General features: G+C 40.4%; 4 protein-coding genes across 7 annotated transcripts; 3 read left to right on the forward strand and 1 right to left on the reverse strand.

Annotated features, from left to right (window-relative positions):
• Nucleotides 1-2,221: 2,221 nt before the first annotated feature.
• Nucleotides 2,222-8,260, reverse strand: LOC144006186 (ribonucleoside-diphosphate reductase large subunit-like). 3 transcript variants are annotated; one of them, XM_077504907.1, is made up of 5 exons: nt 8,152-8,260; nt 4,209-4,343; nt 3,669-3,764; nt 3,387-3,572; nt 2,222-3,313 (listed from the first exon to the last, which is right to left on the reverse strand). In XM_077504907.1, the coding sequence occupies exons 3-5, from the start codon at nt 3,705-3,707 to the stop codon at nt 3,128-3,130; spliced, it is 411 nt and encodes a 136-aa protein (XP_077361033.1). In that variant the 5' UTR covers nt 3,708-3,764; nt 4,209-4,343; nt 8,152-8,260; the 3' UTR covers nt 2,222-3,127. The 3 variants fall into 3 exon arrangements, with proteins under 3 accessions (XP_077361033.1, XP_077361031.1, XP_077361032.1); XM_077504905.1 differs by lacking the exon at nt 8,152-8,260 and adding an exon at nt 7,134-7,171; XM_077504906.1 differs by lacking the exon at nt 8,152-8,260 and adding an exon at nt 7,085-7,135.
• On the forward strand, nt 4,256-6,322 carry LOC144006799 (ADP/ATP translocase 2-like). The gene is made up of 4 exons (XM_077505840.1): nt 4,256-4,406; nt 4,932-5,174; nt 5,252-5,392; nt 5,472-6,322. The coding sequence occupies exons 1-4, from the start codon at nt 4,256-4,258 to the stop codon at nt 5,627-5,629; spliced, it is 693 nt and encodes a 230-aa protein (XP_077361966.1). The 3' UTR covers nt 5,630-6,322.
• A 65-nt stretch (nt 8,261-8,325) lies between the features above and the next one.
• LOC144006184 (actin-binding protein WASF3-like) lies at nt 8,326-12,957 on the forward strand. 2 transcript variants are annotated; one of them, XM_077504903.1, is made up of 9 exons: nt 8,326-8,550; nt 9,272-9,437; nt 10,021-10,155; nt 10,259-10,412; nt 10,481-10,598; nt 10,815-10,999; nt 11,233-11,430; nt 11,527-11,819; nt 11,898-12,957. In XM_077504903.1, the coding sequence occupies exons 2-9, from the start codon at nt 9,305-9,307 to the stop codon at nt 12,053-12,055; spliced, it is 1,374 nt and encodes a 457-aa protein (XP_077361029.1). In that variant the 5' UTR covers nt 8,326-8,550; nt 9,272-9,304; the 3' UTR covers nt 12,056-12,957. The 2 variants fall into 2 exon arrangements, with proteins under 2 accessions (XP_077361029.1, XP_077361030.1); XM_077504904.1 differs by having other exon boundaries at nt 8,326-8,545.
• A 161-nt stretch (nt 12,958-13,118) lies between these two features.
• LOC144006183 (V-type proton ATPase catalytic subunit A-like) lies at nt 13,119-19,052 on the forward strand. Its single transcript, XM_077504902.1, has 15 exons — nt 13,119-13,286; nt 13,722-13,819; nt 13,962-14,090; nt 14,222-14,436; nt 14,572-14,709; nt 14,785-14,936; nt 15,017-15,179; nt 15,263-15,371; nt 15,889-16,011; nt 16,090-16,204; nt 16,649-16,712; nt 16,793-16,996; nt 17,083-17,177; nt 17,254-17,425; nt 18,472-19,052. Exons 2-15 carry the CDS (start codon nt 13,738-13,740, stop codon nt 18,562-18,564), a joined length of 1,854 nt encoding a protein of 617 aa, XP_077361028.1. The 5' UTR covers nt 13,119-13,286; nt 13,722-13,737; the 3' UTR covers nt 18,565-19,052.
• Nucleotides 19,053-20,760: the final 1,708 nt, after the last annotated feature.

Consider the following 20,760-nt stretch of genomic DNA (forward strand, 5'->3'; position numbering starts at 1 on the left):
CAAAAACACCCAGCAGACGGCACTGCTGTCATAGGAAAATTGAATCCAATGCAGTATAAAGAAGTGGTTCTCAAACTTTGTATATCACAGCTACGTATTACCTATTTTAAAAAATATATATACTTAGCATAATAGCATTTAGTATCAACATCATGATCAATAGAAAATCATGATAGCAGAACACATGCGTGTTTGGGCTAGAGTGCAAAAGGCGACAAGATGATAATGGGGGGTGTAAGTATTGGATTGGGGTTAATACCGCTGATCTAGAGATTACTGCACCCTATAAAAAATAAAATAAAATACAGAAGACCCCTAAGTGACGTTTGCTTCCCATTTTATGACATGAAAACAAGTTCCAAGAAAACAAAAAACGGGCTTATTAGTGTCTAAAATGCATTGAAACGTGGATGTGCTGCTATTATGAAGTACAGTGGGACACAAAAATAAGTTTAAAAAAAATCCTTTCTAGAACACTGCTTCAAACACATCATGTAAATATGTTCCAGAGTCCTGTGATGAAGTGACGTTATTAAATTGACGTTTTCAGTAACATTTCAACTGTCAACGCAAAAATAAAAATACAACTAGAGTACTCACACTTTGATTACCCATTTTCACTGATTTAACAGTGAGCATTCCGTTAATGATGTTGACTTAAGGGAAGAGGTTTGCAGTGATTGTTTAAAAAATAATAATAATACTTAAAGTATATATTGACGTGAGTCTACATTCAAATCTTGCTCACAATAACTTTGAACCATGATTGGACACGTTTAATATTCGCTTTATGCAAACATCAACATACTCAAGCCTTAAAAACAAGGCAAATCTGAACAATCGATGAAAATGTCAAATATAAACGCTGCTGAATATAGAAATTAAACACTTTAAACAAAATACATAGTATTGTGTTTAGTTAATCTCTTCAAATAACGGTGTTTAGCCTGGCACTCACTGTGTCTTTTTCAGCTTAATTCCTGCAGAGTGACTCCACAATAAGAATAATAAACAAAAGGTGTGCAACGGTGGAAGCTCCAGTGGGGGATGTGGACAATACATAACTGATACTGGACATACAAAAAATAAATAAATAAATAAATAAATAAATAGAAAGAAACTGTGGTTCTCAACCTCTCAGTGCCGTGTCAAGTAACAATTTTGTTGTAATTATCAGTGTTCTTGTCTTCGTTTTAATTTAATCTACTTCCTTAAAGCAACAACCATACTAATTGTTGCCAAATATGCCATGCATAAATTGGATTAATTAAATAAATTAATAATTGTGATCATTTAAATCTGAACTCGTTCAAAAATGCTTTAGTGATCTTATCTTACAGTCTGGCTGCTCTCACCATAGAATGTTGTTCAATTTGCTAATCTCAACTCAACTTTATTTATAAAGCGCTTTAAGAACAGGCGTTGCTGTATACAAAGTGCTGTACATGAACATCAGTTTTCAGTAATCGACAGACCTGTACCATTAAAGGAATCTGTTGACTCCAGCAAGACCAGCATGCCCTTCATCAAAAACCAGCAGAGTACTACCAGCAAATGCTGGTCTATCTATGCTGTTTTTTTGTTTGTTTGTTTTTTCAGCAGGCTCATGAAGGCAGCATAAAAAGTGTGTGTATTTAATGCTGTCACTATGGAAGTGGGTGCGTGAGTTTTTTTTGTTTTCGGAACTTATAAATACATGTATAGAACACAAGAGACACGTTCCCCATGTGCAGAAGCAGCTTGTCACTGAAAACCAAGAAAGCTTTTTCTTGATGTATTTTGAAGAATTCCCACTGCTTCTGTGTTCACCGAGCCCAGTAGGAGGATGAGTATGGTAAGCCTGCAAACTGGCCACAATTAGCTCTCATTTAGAACCTCACATCCTGCAAAGCACCCGTTACTCCACTTCCTGCCGGATAACGCCAGCCGTTCCCTACCTGGAAATGTTGGCATGAAATCACAACAGTTCTCAGAAAAGAGCTAAAAAACAAGTTGCTTCCTTGAGCTCGTCATTTAAATGACAAAATGTATGGACTGAAATGATAAAAAACTGAAATAAACTTAAGTAATATTGCAGCTTGCTTCACACGTTCTGCTCCCACGAGGTCGCCCTTATTAATCACCGAAAGCATGTCCCCATGGTAATTTGCATCAGCCAAAGGAAAACATGCCATCTCCAAGCTTCTGGCATACTGTAGCTATAGCAACCAAACACCTGCAATGGCGACCATGTGATGTTTATTTAAATGACAGAGATGTCACAGTGGAAAAACAAGCAAACGGCTTTCAGCTTTTGCAAAGACACATTAGAACATACAACTTAAATGACAATAATTAAAAAATTTGATGACTGCATACCATCACAATCCATTGCTTTATGTACCGTATTTTCCGCACTATAAGGCGCACCTAAAAGCCTTCAATTTTTTCAAAAGCTGACCATGCGCCTTATAATCCAGTGTGCCTTATATATGGATCAATATTGAGCCGCAACAGGTCTCGCTGTCAAGACGCTATCGGTGACCCTGCACGATTGGTGATGCGCATGCGCAGAAGATCCCGCCATCTTGGATCGCCAGCTAATACTAATACTTTACCTCAGAGAAAATAATAAAACAGCTGTTTATTCATTTTGGGAGTGAATGGAGTTGTCAGAAAGCTGGATTGTAATCTATTAATAAAATTTGACTGACCTATCTGACTATCTGTTGACATTCCCTTTCGCACAGCACCATCTAATGGATGCATAACATAACCCCAGCCTCTACTGTAGCGCCTTATATATGAAAAAAGTTTTAAAATATGTCATTCATTGAAGGTGCGCCTTATAGTGCGGAAAATACGGTAATCACATAATTAATCCTAACAAATCCGTGAACGTATATTGGTTTTATTACGAATGTGTTTTATTAAGTGTATTACAACTGAAGGATTAGAACAGGTCAAACTATTTCCTATTCTTAGGTACAAATAATTACATTTTTAAAATATTGCCATTTATTATTATTATTATTATTATTATTATTATTATTATCTTACTGCAAAGTCATCTGAAATTTGTTAACAAAAATGTGCGCAAAAGTTTTGCATCAACTCCTGAGTAAGTGCCAAATTTCAGTAATTAGACTTAAGACTTGGCTTTCTTGCTCCTGTTGGGAAATTTAGTGGACACACCATGGCCAAAATGGTGCACTTCTTGCTCTTCTTCTCCTTCGAGCTCTGCGGATTTTCTTTTCATGCTGCTTCTCTCTTGACGGTGGATGGGATTGGCAGCAGGCTTTGTCTTCAGGTAGTACATGCCTGTTTTGAGGCCCTGCACGCCAAAACGAGTCAATGAGCTTATAGGGGACATACTTTGGGGATGCGTTCGCTTCGGTATGACTCACCAACTTCCAGCCGTGGAAGTGCATTTCGCTCACTTTTTGGTGGTTGGGTTCAACAATGTGGATGTTGAGCGATTGGCTCTGGTCGATGAAGGCGCCGCGGTCTGCTGCCATTCCCAGAACAGTCCTCTCAGGGATTTCCCATGCGGGTCTATATAACCGCTTCAGATCTGGGATTTCGTCGATGTTCTATGTCAACATGAGAGTGATTGAGTGAGTGATCAGCATATGTGATTGTTTTCATTTATTACAATTTATTATTTTTAAGGTTATGTGACCGTTTACCTGGATGGAGCCGTCATGAGCAAAAAGATTTCTATTCATCCTGGTACTTCACAGGCCTCTCTCTGTCAGATCCTTCACCAGGAGAGGATTAACACACTGCCCAAAAAGACATGGAAACACAGCCAAAAAACTGAATTAGGTGGAAAAAAATGTTAATAAGTACAATCATGAATATTGAACCATTAATGGGCGGCACGATGAGAAACTGGTTAGCACGTCCGCCTCCCAGTTCTGAGGACTTGGGTTCGAGTCCAGGCTCCGGCCTTCCTGGCTGGAGTTTGCATGTTCTACCCGTGCCCGCGTGGGTCTTCTCCGGGTACTCCGGTCTCCTCCCACATTCCAAAGAGATGCTTGGCAGGTTAATTGGGCGCTCCGAATTGTCCCTAGGTGTGCGTGTGAGTGTGGATGGTTGTTCGTTTCTGTGTGCCCTGCGATTGGCTGGAAACCAGGCCAGGGTGTCCCCCGAGCACCCCCGCGACCCTTATGTGGAAAAAGTGATCAAGAAAATGGATGGATGGATGAACCATGAATGTTGCTGACCTGAAACTGCTCTGAAAGCAGCTTGTGGGTGTAGATGTTGCTCTCATATGGTTCAACAGATTATTTCCAAGTATCTGAGCAGTATCAGATGCGGCGGGCGTGCAGGCCAAAAGAAGACTATTGTGAAGACCGTTCCTGGAAAACACACAGGAAAGAAAGAAAGCAGTGAAATCAGTCCAGGACAGCGATGTCACAACGGTTAGGGTTCACTCCTTAAGCATGGACGAATGTTTTATTAATGGAACATTAAACCTTAATATTTTATTTCAATGCTGTTCAAACATGAAACAGATTACAACCTGTATAAGACTTAAGTTTCAGATAAATAAAGAATACATTTCCATACAAATCTTACACTGGACAAGATTAGTATTTTCTAAATTTGAAGTAAAAAAAAATAAAAAAATAAAAATTGCAAAAATTGACTTATAAATTCGTTTCGGGATTAATCGAATCGAATCGTGACCTGTGAATCGTGATACGAATCGAATTGTCAGTTACTAGGCAATTCACACCCCTAATATATATATATATATATATATATATATATATATATATATATATATATATATATATATATATATACACACACACATATATATTTATGTACATATATTTATTATCAAGAGTAATAATATTCAAATAAATACCAATTATGTTTGTAAGGTAATTTCGTTATAAACATATTGTTGGAAATTTGGAAATATGGCATATTACTTCAAGTAATATGCGCCGCTGGAGCCACGTCCCTGTGCTTCGTGTACCCCCTCGACTTCGCCCGTACCCGCCTGGCCGCCGACGTCGGAAAAGCCGGCGCGGGAAGGGAGTTCAACGGTCTGGGCGACTGCCTGGTCAAGATCTTTAAGTCTGACGGCCTGCGGGGCTTGTATCAGGGCTTCAACGTGTCCGTGCAGGGAATTATCATCTACAGGGCCGCCTACTTTGGCATCTACGACACCGCTAAGGGTGGGCGCAAGCTCTATTTGTGATCGAAGACTTGGTGACTGAGCCTTATTTATTTATTTTTTTGCTTTTGTATGCAGGTATGTTGCCTGACCCCAAAAACACTCACATCCTGGTGAGCTGGATGATCGCCCAGTCTGTGACGGCCGTCGCCGGCCTGACCTCCTACCCCTTCGACACGGTCCGTAGACGTATGATGATGCAGTCTGGACGCAAAGGAGGTGAGCTGATTAACATCGATGAGGTTTTAAAGTCGACCGAGGCTCGACCTAACGTTTTCCTTCCCCTCTTCCCGCTCAGCCGACATCATGTACAGCGGCACCATCGACTGCTGGCGTAAGATCGCCCGCGACGAGGGCGGCAAGGCCTTCTTCAAGGGCGCGTGGTCCAACGTGCTCCGAGGCATGGGCGGGGCTTTCGTGCTGGTGTTGTACGATGAGCTGAAGAAGGTCATCTAAAAAAACGAGTCACGTTGTCACCTCACTGTTCAATTTGGCTAAATGTTAAAACTCTTTCCATTTCTTATGGACTCAGCATTCTGCCTTATTTATGGGAACAAAACTATAGTGTCCTCTCTCCACTTAGCTGTGGGTAATGGCTGTACGTTGTGCATTTGTTTTGAAACGTTCCACACCATCCTCCTTTACCAATGTCATTCCTTCAACAAGTATATTACCTCCTGTTGTTCACTAGGTTTGTATGGTCCCAATTCGAATAAATCCATTCTGGGGAACAAACTACAAATATGGATGTCCACTCTCTTCCTCCACTGTCGTAGCATGAGTACACTGCATCATGAGAAAGTGGATTACACCCAACTGCTTTATTTACGCAAGCTTATCCCCTCCTGAGCTTCCCTGTATGTGGTGACTGCGAGGCTTACTGCTAGGTACAGTACAATAGAACCTTCTTGTAACTTGTTTCTCCTTTTGTTTGTTCTTTTTTTGTTTGTTTTGTTTCTCACAGCGGCTCGTCAAACAACTTGGTTGTAAGCTGGCGGGATTTATGCTTGCTTTCTGTTTTTGCAGACGCTTCAGTTATATGTTCAGAAATAGCGGTTAACCGTTGCTACCACCAGTAAATGATTCACCTTATTTCACATTACAATGGTTTATTGGAACATTAAAGTCATGTTTCTCAATTCATACAAATCTGTATATTTTTTGGGATGGCATGAATAACTTTAACTGGTGATAAAAGCAAACTGTCATATCAATTTTTCGATTGTGGAAGGGAATTTATTTATTTTTATTTTTTGTGGGCTTTAGGGCGGCAAAATGGAGTCGACGTGAAACATTTCTGAGTCGAGAATGCGGAAGTTTCAGTTCTCCAAATTGCTGCGTTCTTGGAATGGGACTGTAGAGGGCGACAAAGGATAGCAAATTAGCCTTTTCATTGCCGCACCTGCTTCCGGTTTCCTTTCATGAGACATATTTATTTTACTTTATTTAGTATTTTTTTCTAAAGCTGTACTCATAAATTGCATCCATAGGTTAAGTGTTTAAGTCAGTGGAGTTCCTAATCTGAATGTAGAACAGTTCTACCAAAAGTACTTTTGTGAGTTGTGAGTGTGACCCCAGCCCACCTCTCCGAACCATGCGAATACCACGTATCATTGCCCCATTGAGACTTCCAGAAGTTCACATCAGCAGCTACACAATGGCTTTCTTGAAAAAACAAATCACTTTGAATTTTTTTTTGCAAACAGATATAAGGCTTTGCGTTTACAAGCTTGTCTTAACCCCCTGGCATTAAGTGAAATAACACGACAATGCAAGCAAAAAAAAAAAAAAACTAGCAATAACAAAAAAGAAAGTGTTGAGTGCTTATTCAGTAAATCCTCTATAAGGGACCGAGCATTGCAGTTTAAAAAAAAAATAATTACGGTAAAAGATAACATACGATGTTTTTACCGTTTTCCTAATAAAAACTTGTTCTGCTCAGCAGTAAGCGTCTACTTACTCGGCCATCTTGGAACACCCTCCCTGTTTGTTAGCTCCTGCGGGCGCTGGCTTCCTGGTTTCATCACAGTTGTATATCCCGCCCCCAAACACAGTATTGTATGTCGCTCTGTGATTGGTTCGAACCACGTTCGGGAACGACGGTTTCTACGCTAGGGGGCGCAATAGAGTCGCGTTGTTATGACAACTTCATCATATAAAATTTTTCGCCGGCCCCGAAGAGTGTGCAAAGTTTAGTGAGTTCCGTAAATGTTTAGGTCCTCAAAAATGCGATCGTTTGCGGATAATAATAATAATAATAATAATAATAATAATAATAATAATAATAATAATAATAATTCGAACGAAAAAAAAAAGTGGGACCTCACACCCTAATGCAAGCGACTCTATACTAAACAATTCGTTTTAGTTGAAGATGTACAAAAGGGAATAAAATACACTTTTAAAACAGTTTTATTCACAATAACGAGTCGGAGAAACATCCTTAATGTTGGATTATCAATGTATTTATGGAATAAGCAGACTCCTGTAGGGTTAAGAGTCCGACGGTGTGCTACTTATAAAGATTTAAGCCTCAATATCTAGGTTACACTGCTCCCTCCCACAATCCAGATGATGCCATCTGTGATAAAGGAGCCATGTGTGTATGTGTGCATGATGCTTTCAAATCAAATAGTGAGTGTCTCCTTTCACTGTTAATCCAGGGCAGATACAGTGAACTATCCAACTGACTGGTTTGTGTTGAACAGTGGGTGATTTCAAATAAGCGACAGAGCAAATTGAGAGAGAACGGAGTGTTTAAAGGGCAAAATTTAGCATTAATGCATGAAAGTGATACTGTTTCACTGCAACAAGTGAACCTCGGAGTAATGAGTTTTCATACTAACGAAGTGGAAGTATCTTATCTGTCAGGACTTGGGCTCTGGAATAGGAGAGTCACATGCAGTTCTAGTCCCGTGTGGACTAATTGCAGAATAAATGAATGCAATAATGTGAGAGACAATGAGCTAAATGCTCACCTGAAAAATGCTGATTCAAACTAATGACTTCCCTCATACTTTGTCCAAAGTGTGCGATCTTAATTAGGCCTTGGGGAAAAAAAAAAAAAAAAGCACACAGGATGTCAGAGGTCTACCGGAGCACAAGGGATTGGTCGATCCAGTAAATCTGTTGACTAAATCCCCTCATGTTGTGATTTAGACTCAGAGGTCATTTTGTCACAGTGAATTCCGTCGTGCACAAATGTCTCCAGCAGCTACCTGGCACGCGACAGCAGAGAGGAAATTTAAAATAACAAAAAAATTAATTTGTCTTACTTTATTTTAATTAAAATCCGAGGAGTCCCATATTGCTCCGCCCGGCGGATTTGGGGAAAATGCAAAACGAATGTACCCACTTCTGACAACACCGTAGGTAAGGTAAGTTTTTTTTGTTTGTTTTGTTTTGTTTTGTTTTGGGCATTTACAGAAATATGCGTTTGCGCCATTGTCACACATAGAACGTTCTATTAAGAGTACTGGAAAAAGGATACCTGTTGTTGTGATCTGCACGGTCATTTTCAAGATGCTTTTGATTACCGTGCTAAGCACCTGTCCTGAATTCAAATGGCTTGATTGGCTAGCAGGGCGCAATGAATTGTGGGTTAAAGTAATAATAAAAATTTAACAAAAGAAAAAGAAACGCTTTTGTGGGGCACTTCCTGTTCTGAATTGCGTGTACAGCAATTTTTTATGTGTAAAAAAAAAAATGTTTACTTTCTTTCCTAAAGTCGACAGATTAGACTTGAACTCACCTCTTCCACTGACTGATGACAAGCACTAGAGAAAATGGATGAATGTACATGCAAGATTATTGGCATTAAATAGGTTGAAGTAAAAATACTGTAAATATGAATTTGAAATTGAGGCGCAATTGACTTCCCCTATCCCATAGACTTAGAGGGCATCAATTTTAGGGGTATAGAAAAGACAAATACATCAGCAATAAATACAGAAATTTGTGTGGCATTATATTATGCACCACATGACATGTAGCCTACTGTTTAGTTGTATTTAAAGGTATGGTATACCTTTAATTAAGGCAGGATTTTGAGTTGTGCAGTGATTTATGTATTAACACAAATGACATTTTGTCTTCCAGCAGGTGCCGTGGACGAGATGTGAGAAAAGAGCGATGCCATTGGTCAGGAGAACCATTGAGCCTCGGCACCTGTGCCAAGCTGCAGTGCCTGACCGGATTGATAGCGAGCTGGAATGTGTGAACAACAACACCTTGTCTGCTATCATCCGTCAGCTCAGTAGCCTGAGTAAGATTCTCCGATTTTCAATTATTGTTTAGATCCAAATGTATATCCCCTCCTTCCCATAAGACACATATGATGCTTCACCATGTGAAATACAAAGACAACTGCGGCAATGTGGCATGCAGGGAGAAAAATGAACAGACTGTTTTTGGAAACAAATTTACTCTTGGACATCTGGCTTGTAGTCTCTGACACACACACATACACATGCTCAGTGTGCGTGTGTGTGAGAGGGGATTTTGTGAAGTTAGGTTATGTTTAGAGCTTACTGCCGAGCTTGCATAGGCAGATAAGATGGAGAATGGGTGGGTGGGAACACAAAGCCAGTCTAATAACATATAATACTCTCTCCTATTCTTAATGTTTGCTTGAGAATGGATCACGTGGCGCTCTCATAATCCAGACAGATTAATTGGATTTCGAAAAGCACACAGTCCCTGAAGTGCCCGTTCAGTGTAGGAAAGACTATGCAATTGATAGAAAATGTATATAATCAGTCATTTACTGTTTTGCACATATTCAATTTTAGCCACACCCTTCTGTTTTCATCTGCTAACAAATATTTTGGAAAATGTTTTGGTTCCAGGTAAACATGCAGAAAACGTATTTGGTGATCTTTTCAATGAAGCCAACACCTTTTATGTGCGTGCAAACTCACTCCAAGACCGCATTGACCGCTTGGCCATCAAAGTCACTCAGCTGGACTCCAGTGTGGAAGAAGGTTAGTTACACCAAATGCACACCTGTTTTAAATGTTTTCCAATTTGCTAGCTACCTTCACACCCCTTCATAATACCTTAAACATGCGTCCCACTATTTTGTAGTCTCTCTTCAGGCCATAAATCTGAGGAAGGCGTTTAAAAGCTCTACTACTCAAGACCAGCAGGTGTTGTCCAAAGGCAGCACTCCGAGCTCGGTGACTGACATGTACGACAGCAGCGACCAGCCACCTCCTCTTCGAGATCTCAGTACTTTTCGGTATGTCAAATGCATCTCGTTAACTAGTCAACAAACAGAATAAACACAAGGTTTCTTTTTTTTAACAGAGAGGACGGCACTGACGGCATGAGGTTCTATTCAGACCCGTCATACTTTTTTGACTTGTGGAAGGAGAAAATGCTGCAGGACACAGAGGACAAGAGGAAAGAAAGGAGGAAGCAGAGGGTGAGAGCAGTTTTGTTTGTTTTTATGAAGTACAATATTGTGAGTGATATTTTGTATTATTAAAAACACATTACACTTTTTTTGTTGGCGCTTCATTGAGGGAATCAAATGGATTCATTGCAATTCCATTCATTTCAATGGGGAAAGATGATGTGACTTGTAAGTCAAGTCACCTTATGTGTCAACGTTTTGCTTATGAATTTACCCTGCATTCAGGAGCAGAAGCGATGCGTGGAAAGCAGCACCCTCCAGCGGCAGGTGAAGAAGGTGAGGAAGGCTCGAAACCGCAGACAAGCATGGAACATGATGGCTTTCGACAAAGAACTCCGACCAGATCACCGCCACCCTCAGACTCTGCGGCGAGGGGCGTCTTCTGAGGGCTCACTCTCCCCAGAGGGCAGGTTTGTGCCATGGGAATGTGATCAAGGAGTCCATTTTGTCACCTCAAAATCCCCATTTTTGATTGTAAAAGTAAACAAATGTTAACTTTTCGATACAGACATCAATAGCATATTTAGTTTTTTATTTACTCAGTTGGAGAGGTATTGTACATTTTCTGTACATTTGTTGCCTTAAGCAGTAATTAACTTTTTCAAACTGAAAATCATGTCTGCCTTTCATTTTGTTCTTCAAGGCCTGACCTTTCCGACTATCCTACCCCGCCAGTGGCAGCCCACAGTGCTTCTAACTTTATCAAGTCGCACGGCAAAGCGCAGCCTTCGCCACCAGCAGAGCACGAATACCACAGCATTGACGTCAACTATAAGATAACAACGGCAGAATCTCAGGCCGCAGAGATGAGCAGTTCAAAACGCCTGCCTGCAGATTACAAGTATGTTTGGACCCTAACCGCTGTAATCACAACTACAATTGAATATTTTTAATTTAACCAACACAATCTTTTTTTTCTCTCTTTATTGTGAACCAGTCATGCCCACCCTCCACCTGCCCAAAGCCCACCCATCCCATCAACCCAGACCGCCTTTGGTTTCGCACCCCCAGCAGCTCAGAATGGAATCACTACACATGTCGGCCCAGGTTACCCACTTTCACCTGTGCCTCCTCCAGGACCTTGCGTTGCTCCTCCTCCAGGTCCCCCGCCACCACCTCTACCTCCCCCTGCTGCCCCATCACACCTTTCGGGACTCTGTGGAAACATCAGAACTGAAATAAAACCAGTGAGTGATGCGAGGAGTGATCTGTTATCTGCGATCCGCATGGGTGAGTATTGATCTGCCTCCATGTTCATGAAATTGACGTTCGGTTATATGATTCTAGCATTTCGCTTCTGGTCATTAGGCATCCAGCTGAAAAAAGTGCAAGAGCAGCAAGAGCTGCAGAGCAAGTGTGACCCAGTCGGGGATGACGTGGCCACCATCCTGTCACGGCGCATTGCGGTGGAGTACACTGACTCTGATGATGATTCAGAGCTGGATGACAACGAATGGTCTGATTGACTGCAGTGTGGCTTCACTGGACCTGAAGGATATTTATTAGTACTATGACATCATTATGTGTGTGTTTACATTTTTGGTTAAAACTCACAACATTGAAAACATGTCCTCATTGGCAGAAGTAACTCGGATCTTAATTTCTTAAGAGGATCGTGCCAATCTTCTGACACACATCGTGAATTCTCAATTTAATTTTCAGTCCAAAAATAGCATCTTCCTCATGACCTTTTTTTTCCCCTTTCTTGTACTTTTATGACACTGTCACAGGTCACAGTGACGCTGAAATTAAAAAGAAAAAAAAAACATGCTTTTTAAGACATGTCCGCAGGGAAGATTGTGAAAATTTGTAAATGAGTCCATCAATAATTGCATTTTTAATCCGTTTTTGTGCCACATTATGATGTAATGTTTTATGTGTAATATGTCTATTATTTCCATCCATCCATCCATCCATCCATCTTCTTGACCGCTTATTCCTCACAAGGGTCATTTAGCAATATTTTAAGTCTCCCTAACTTAATCTCCAAATGTGTCTTTCTTTTATTTTATTACATCACACTAAATAGCAGAGTACTGCAATATTGCAGCACTGGCCGGAATTATTATCACTTGGTGAGATAAATGAAGCAATATGCTTGAGTAAGATATTTTTTTTCTGTGATTTTCATTGCATATGTTGCATTTTATGAAAAACTTTTGTTTTTCTTTTTTTTTTTTTTAAATAAAATGCAGTTGTCTATATATGTCAATCTTTGGGTCGCTTGTCCTATACATGGTAAGATAGATGTCAAAAAGATGTGTCTATATAAAGTAAATATGCAAATTCGATCAAATACTATTAATATTATGTGTCAACAGCTACCATCCGCAGTGGAAGTCAAAAAAATAAATGACGAAATACAGTATCTTGTTTACATACTGCTTTTAATATATTTATTTGCCAATTTAAAAAAATAAATTGCAATTGTATTGGTGAAGCCATCCATTATGTCCAGTAGATGTCAGTAGCGTGCCTCGTAGAACTGCATCGACCTATGATTCGGAATCTGTGGCACTCTCGCCGCCATGTTGGCTCAAAGACATGCCTCACTCTTCGGCACCGAGGCTGCGGCCCGAGCCGCAATGGCGACAGTTTCTTCCCTGTCTAGTGCCGAGCAGGTGATTAGCACAGCTAAGCTTCTCTCTTCAGCCAATACGTGAGTGACAAACCTGGATAACTGTACATCCCTGCGAGGTAGGACATTACTTGTTGCATTAAGTTGACTATTGACCAATTCGTTAATATTACTGCTGTGGTATATTTTTGAAAATAATGATTTGACGTGTTTATGATGATGATGACGTTAGCATGTCGTTGCAAGCCAGTCACCTGACTTGTACGTGTACACACGAATCAGCTTAAACGATTTTATCCAAAAACACTTGATTCTGTTGCTGCCAAAAGCGACACAAACAAAGTATTAATGACGGTCGTAATAGACGCAAGTAAATGTTTCCGCCTCAACGGTGTTAGCTATTGACATTGTGCTGCCAGGCTCGGTCATTCATACTGCAGCATCGGGTCATGTGAGCTGGCCTGTTGTTGACATTCGAGATGTTGAAGGCTCTGCGCTTGTTTAAATTGCCCGACAGCGTGTGCGTAACACATATGTCTCAATGGGTCTTTCAGAAGAGGAACTGTCAAGATGGACACCTCAAAACTTCCAAAGATCCGGGATGCGGAACGAGAAAGCCAGTTTGGATACGTCCATGGAGTTTCTGGACCAGGTCTTGTTTAGTTACCGTTTGGAAATAAATACATGATCTAGTTATAAATGCCTTAGAAATCATCGACCATATGCCCCATATTATGCCTTAAATAGCCTACAGTTTGTTCATAAATAATTGTTTGTCTGTTTTTCTCTCCAAGTGGTGACAGCTACAGCAATGGCCGGAGCCGCCATGTACGAGCTCGTCCGCGTAGGCCACAGCGAGCTGGTGGGAGAGATCATCCGTTTAGAGGGAGATATGGCCACCATCCAGGTCTATGAGGAAACTTGTATCCTGTTTCAGCCAAACACTTAGCAAGCCATGCTCATTGAATGTTACAAAAGCTGTTTTGTTCCTACACACAGCTAATCTTGTCATTTGGTTTAGCAGATTGTCGTTTTCCTTAACCTAGCATCACAGCTGGCGTGTCCGTGGGTGACCCAGTTCTTCGCACAGGTAAACCTCTCTCTGTAGAGTTGGGACCAGGAGTCATGGGCTCCATCTTTGACGGCATCCAGCGACCACTAAAAGACATCAATGACCTCACGCAAAGCATCTACATCCCAAGAGGAGTGAACATCGGCGCCCTGAACAGAGACCTCAAATGGGAGTTTACGCCTAGCCAAAGTCTTCGGGTATGTTGTTAAAATGGATCTTTGACGTGTATAGCCGTCAGTGGCAGTGAATGAGTTAAATATTTGTGAATATCTCAACATTAACAATGAAGACAATTTGCAGTTTTTTCATTTTAGATGTGTCATCTCTTGTAGGTTGGCAGCCACATTACAGGTGGCGACATCTACGGCATGGTGTTTGAGAACTCCCTAATAAAGCACAAACTGATGCTGCCGCCTCGCAGCAGAGGCACAGTCACTTATGTGGCACCGCCCGGAAACTACGACGTCTCTGTGAGTGTTTTCCCCCAAAAGTTCTTTTGTGATTTGGGCTTTATTAGAACTTAGCTACTGCTTTTTGTTGCTCAGGATGTGGTTCTTGAACTGGATTTTGAAGGCATCAAGGAAAAGTTCACCATGGTGCAGGTGTGGCCGGTACGGCAGGTCCGCCCCGTCACGGAAAAACTGCCTGCCAATCATCCTCTACTCACTGGTCAGAGAGTCCTGGATGCACTTTTCCCGTGAGACCTTCTCAATTTAACGCAAACATTTATTTATGTGCTAAAACAAATTTGAAATAGATGTCTGTTGCACTTTACAGCTGCGTGCAGGGCGGCACCACAGCTATACCAGGTGCCTTTGGCTGTGGAAAGACTGTAATCTCCCAGTCGTTATCCAAATACTCCAACAGTGATGTCATCATCTACGTTGGGTGTGGAGAGCGTGGGAATGAAATGTCGGAGGTGCTGCGAGATTTCCCAGAGGTGAGTTCAAAAACTTGGATTTAATGAAAACTTTGAGTTGTACCTGAAGGCATCACAATATTCATCCGGATCCTGCCCAACAGCTCACAATGGAAGTTGGCGGCAAAGTTGAGAGTATCATGAAGAGAACGGCGCTTGTTGCGAACACATCCAACATGCCTGTGGCTGCTCGAGAGGCTTCAATTTATACAGGTAGAAAAAAATAATTTGTCCATAACTGTCCTAAACTCATTCAAACCCAAAAACTTCTAAATATGTTTTTTTTTTTTGTCCTGCACTCCCAAAAATATATTTATGTGTTTTTTTTTTAAAATGCTACAGCTTTGACATCAGCTTCTGACATGAAGAGGTCGCTTAAAGCAATAGTAGTTATTACAAAAAACGGCCAGCAGGTGGCAGCAGAGTATAAGAGATCAACCAGGACCATGTTGCAACAAGCTCTTTTCCCCAGTGTTTTCAACAGATTTGTGAATAATAATGAAACTTAGCTATATTATCATGCTAATTGCTGCAAAACAGAAACAGATAAAAAAAAATTCTACAACAGAATATTCTGCGGACCTTGCAAAATAAGTCAAAATCCAGTAAAACAGCCAGGAGTGAAAGGGGTTGCTTCAGTAAAAATGACTGGAATGAATGTGAATGAGTTAATGAAGGTCTGTGCCAATGTTTTTTTTTTTTTTTTTTTTTTTTCATTATCACTTCACAGGGATCACACTATCTGAATACTTCAGAGATATGGGTTACAACGTGAGCATGATGGCCGACTCGACGTCGCGATGGGCCGAAGCCCTGAGAGAAATTTCGGGCCGATTGGCCGAAATGCCCGCTGGTGAGTTCACAATGTAGGTCACGAACTCAGACGAGAGAGGAGAGGCCATTTTGTGAACCTACGTGTCATCGTGTTTAGACAGCGGCTACCCGGCCTACTTGGGTGCCAGGCTAGCCTCCTTCTACGAGCGAGCGGGGCGCGTGAAGTGTTTGGGGAATCCCGAGAGAGAAGGCAGTGTCAGCATCGTCGGAGCGTAAGCTGGATTTCATTTGACCTCACAAGTCTAACCATGACATTTTGATTAATATTACATTTGTGGAATATGAGTTAGGAAGCAAAATCCAGCTGTTTTTATGCATCTCAGGGTGCGCCCATTTTGCCACTTGCTGTCCACTGAAGATGACTTCAATGTTGCGAGAGCTCAGGCAACGACCAATCACAGCTCACCTGTTTTCTGAAGCTGCACGGTGACTGTTTGTTACCTGAGATTGACAGAAAGTGGCAAAGAGGCCAGAAATGGACAAAAACGGCTGGATTTTTCCTGCTTAACTCATATTCCACTATGCAATATTAACCAGAATACCATAGTTGGACTAGCAGGGCTGTATAGAACTTATTGTCAAAAATATTTTCGGGGGTTGACTTCCGCTTTAAAAAGATGCTAAATAAGACCTATTCTTTGTGTTAACCTTTCTAGTGTGTCGCCCCCTGGTGGCGACTTCTCAGATCCTGTCACATCGGCCACATTGGGCATTGTACAGGCAAGTGGTGCAATCTGCACTTATCAATGAACACAGTTATCTACTATGACTCTTATCTCTTTGCATCTGTGTCCTTTCAGGTGTTCTGGGGACTGGACAAGAAGTTGGCTCAGAGAAAACATTTCCCATCTGTGAACTGGCTAATTAGCTACAGCAAGTACACCCGGGCGCTGGATGAATACTACGATAAACATTTCCCTGAGTTTGTGCCTCTTCGCACAAAAGCCAAGGAGATTCTCCAGGAGGAGGAGGACCTGGCTGAGATAGTACAGCTTGTAGGAAAGGTGAGGAAAAAGGTGGATTTCGAAAGCTAAATAAAATAATAATAATAATAATCATCGCGCCATCTTGGGTTGTATTTTGTCCTCAGGCTTCTCTGGCCGAGACCGACAAGATCACGCTGGAAGTCGCGAAGCTCATTAAAGATGACTTCCTGCAGCAGAACGGTTACACCCCTTACGACAGGTGAAGACGGAAGCATCGCACGCTGTGATCAAAGTTGTCAACCTCATCTCACACTCGCCCCGCCTCCCATCAACAGGTTCTGCCCCTTCTACAAAACGGTCGGCATCCTCTCAAACATGATCGCCTTTTACGACATGTCGCGGCACGCCGTAGAGTCCACGGCTCAGAGCGACAACAAAATCACCTGGGCCATGATCAGGGAGCACCTGGGCGAGATCTTGTACAAGATCAGCTCGATGAAGTTTAAGGTATGGCTGGTCGCGTCCAGGCAAAAACAGGGAAGGGAAATATTTAAAGTTACGCGAATGGTTTATTATTTTAAAGAACGGGGATAATATAATGGCCATAAAGTTGTAACTCTTTATAACTGAATAGTAAACATAGGGGCATCTAAAAATCTTTTTAAAAAAAATGTACAAATGTCTTTTTTTTTTCTATTCATTTCAGTAGTTAATTTAAAAAAAAAAAAATACTCATTAATGCACTGTATAAAGACTCATTCAAAAGAAGAAAATAATTTTTTTTTCATTAAAAATTATTCTAATTTCTTTAGATGTACCATAAATTATGGGTTTACATCATATATAATCTATAATCATCAAAAAATAATAATAAATCCGAATATAAGTATTTCACATTATGAATTGAACTATTGAAATAAAATTGTCCATGATTTTCACAATTATTAAAATTCACTTCTAATTTTATGCTTTAAATATTACAACTTTATTCGCATATAATTATTGTTATGAAATTACTTATTTTTTTCTTGTGAAAGTATGACTTAATTCGTGTGATATTTTAACTTTATTCTCGCAATTGTGGGATCATCTGGTTTTTTTTTTCCTCTCCCATCTCTTTTTGGCCCGAACAGTTTGTTTGATATTTAATTTTATCATTCACATCAAACTGTGTTCACTCCTATCGAGCCGATACGAGGCCTTAGGTATTGGTACTCATGATGGCGGCCATTTATGATTAGGAACTAAAAATTAGAAGAATAGAAAATTGGTGTTAATTTCATGCCGTGTTTAGGAAAAATGCCAAATTGGAATTTTTGTGGTATTGAACACTCCTATTAAAAAATAAGTTGACTGTTTGCCATGAATTAACTAAGTTGCCTCATAGCTTAGCATTATAGCACCCCCTGTTGCTTTTGGCGTCTTTTTTTTTATTTATTTATTTTTTTAATTTAAATTGGCAATATTTAATTTAGTTGCCAATCATCACCAAACACTAACCAACCTATTTTTCCCTCCTTTTTATGCTACTGTCTATCAAATGGACACTTCAGGACCCCGTCAAAGATGGTGAAGCTAAGATAAAAGCAGAATACGCACAGCTGCTGGAGGACATGCAGAATGCGTTCCGGACCTTGGAGGAATGAGTTGGTCAACCCTTAAGCACCCCCCCCCCACCAGATTTCTCAACCCCATGTTTTGTGGTGCAGTCTAGTGCAGATTAAATGGTCCTATTTCTGAAAGTCACGTGAACTCCTTTGTGTTTACTCTCCTGTGTAAGCATTCCATCATGTGCACACATTTCATCCTGTTGATTTACCTCAACTGTTAAAAAGAAGGACCAGTCGGTACGTATTTATTTATCTCTCACGACGTTGCAGTTAAAACAGTCAAGTGCTGTTGCAATGAGCGGGAATCTACTGGGAACATGCACATGACTAAAAGGGACATTGTGTTGTGTGGAGGGAAGGCAAACCGATCTTCCATCTCCAACATGTGACGATAATGTGATTTTGTGGACTATATACTTGATATTATGTGTAAAATGTGAATGGATGAATTATTAGAATCGTGCTGTAACGAAACGTCTGTAAAGTCAAGTGTATCTCATGAAATAAAATAATTATGCAATATATTCTCTATTCTCTATTTGTTGCTGACTTTGGATGCAGGAAGAGTAACTCAAGAGAGGTCATTTATATGACACTTTGCCCTTTTATGCGGCTAAATGTGGAAGTGGTGAAAAAAAAAATCTGCTTGAACTGTTATGAGACTGTAGGTGGCACACAAACTGATTACATGCCATTTGAAATGAAATTTAACACTTTAAAAAAAAAGAAAACAAAAACACTGAATCCTATGTAAAGTATGAGCATTATTATAAATTGATGGCATTTTTTGAATTCCTCACAAATAGTAGAACTCCTTGACTGTAAATGTTGACCTGATTCGAACCAGGTGAAAAACACATTATCCCAAATGACAAGGTCACAATTTCCACAAGCTTTTCCGCCCACTCCTTGCAAATCCTCCATCTTTTGCGGCGCGCTCGTGCACCCGTCACACACGCTCGCTTGTTCAAATTGCGGCAGTAATTCCTCCAAAATAGATTAGAGGCGGCCTGTGTATCTCCAGTTCCGGCCTCCATCAAGACTAATGGACACACAAAGCCACAGGAGCAAGAGCAGCAGCTTTTGCGCCGCATTGATTGAGTCCATCCAGACTCACACTCGCGGACATTAAAAAGGTTTCAGTGACCTCATAAGACTCGGGCCTTTATCTCGTAATGCACTTGGCCCTTTTTATTTGATGTTCTGATATTCAGTGATAAATTTGAAAGAAATATGAGGGTGTGTCCAGATTCACGCTCTATTACAGTTGTCCTGACATCACCTAAATGTAATTTACTGCCAATAGCAAAGTGATGGTAAAAATAAAGCAGCACTGTAACTAGCCTATTTACAATATATGACGGAGCAGACAAATAAACATTCACATTTACTAACCTATGCAGGCATAAGTAGAGCACAATCTCCACATAGGAAGGCCAGAGCCCAGATTTGACCCCTGACCTCAGAGAACTGTGAGGCAGCTATGCTATTTGACTCATTTATCCATTTTCAGCAACAAAAAGTACCTATTTTTTATTGATAACAATAATTAATACATTTAAAAACACATTATGCCACCTGATATCGACTGAAAATGACATCACAGCTGCTCAGGAAACAGGTAATGACCAATGACAGCTCAGCTGTTATCTGTTTGGTCATGTGACAGTAGCAAACTGAGCCATGATTGGTTATTATTGGTTTCCTGCGCACGTGTGATGTCATCTTTAGTCGACTGTAAGTGGCAAAATGTGTTTTTAAAAGGGATACTTGACTCATTGAGCCATTTTCAGGAGTAAAAAGTTAATATTTTATCCAGAATGAATTTGGTAACGTCATTACTTTTCATGTACAATTAATAACCTTTAAAAATTAATTTTGCCGGTTGCTCTCGACTGAAGATGCCATTACCTGTGATGAGGAACTACGTAACGACCAATCATGGCTCAGTTTCCTGACCAAACCCAGAAAGCAGGTGAGGCATGATTGGTCGTTACTTCCTTCCACAACACAGGTGATGTCATCTTCAGCCAACACCTAGTGGAAATATTAATATTATTATTAATTGTACAGGAAAAATAATGAAGTTATCAAATGCATTCTGGACAAAATATTTACTTTTTACTGTTGAAAATGGTTCAATGAGTCAAGTATCACTTTAAATTTTTAATTATACATGAAAAATAATGAAGTTATCAGGTCAATTAGACAAAATAATAACTTTTTACTGCT

The sequence above is a fragment of the Festucalex cinctus genome, chromosome 18 (assembly GCF_051991245.1).
Source record: "Festucalex cinctus isolate MCC-2025b chromosome 18, RoL_Fcin_1.0, whole genome shotgun sequence".
NCBI classification, from domain to species: Eukaryota; Metazoa; Chordata; class Actinopteri; order Syngnathiformes; family Syngnathidae; genus Festucalex; species Festucalex cinctus.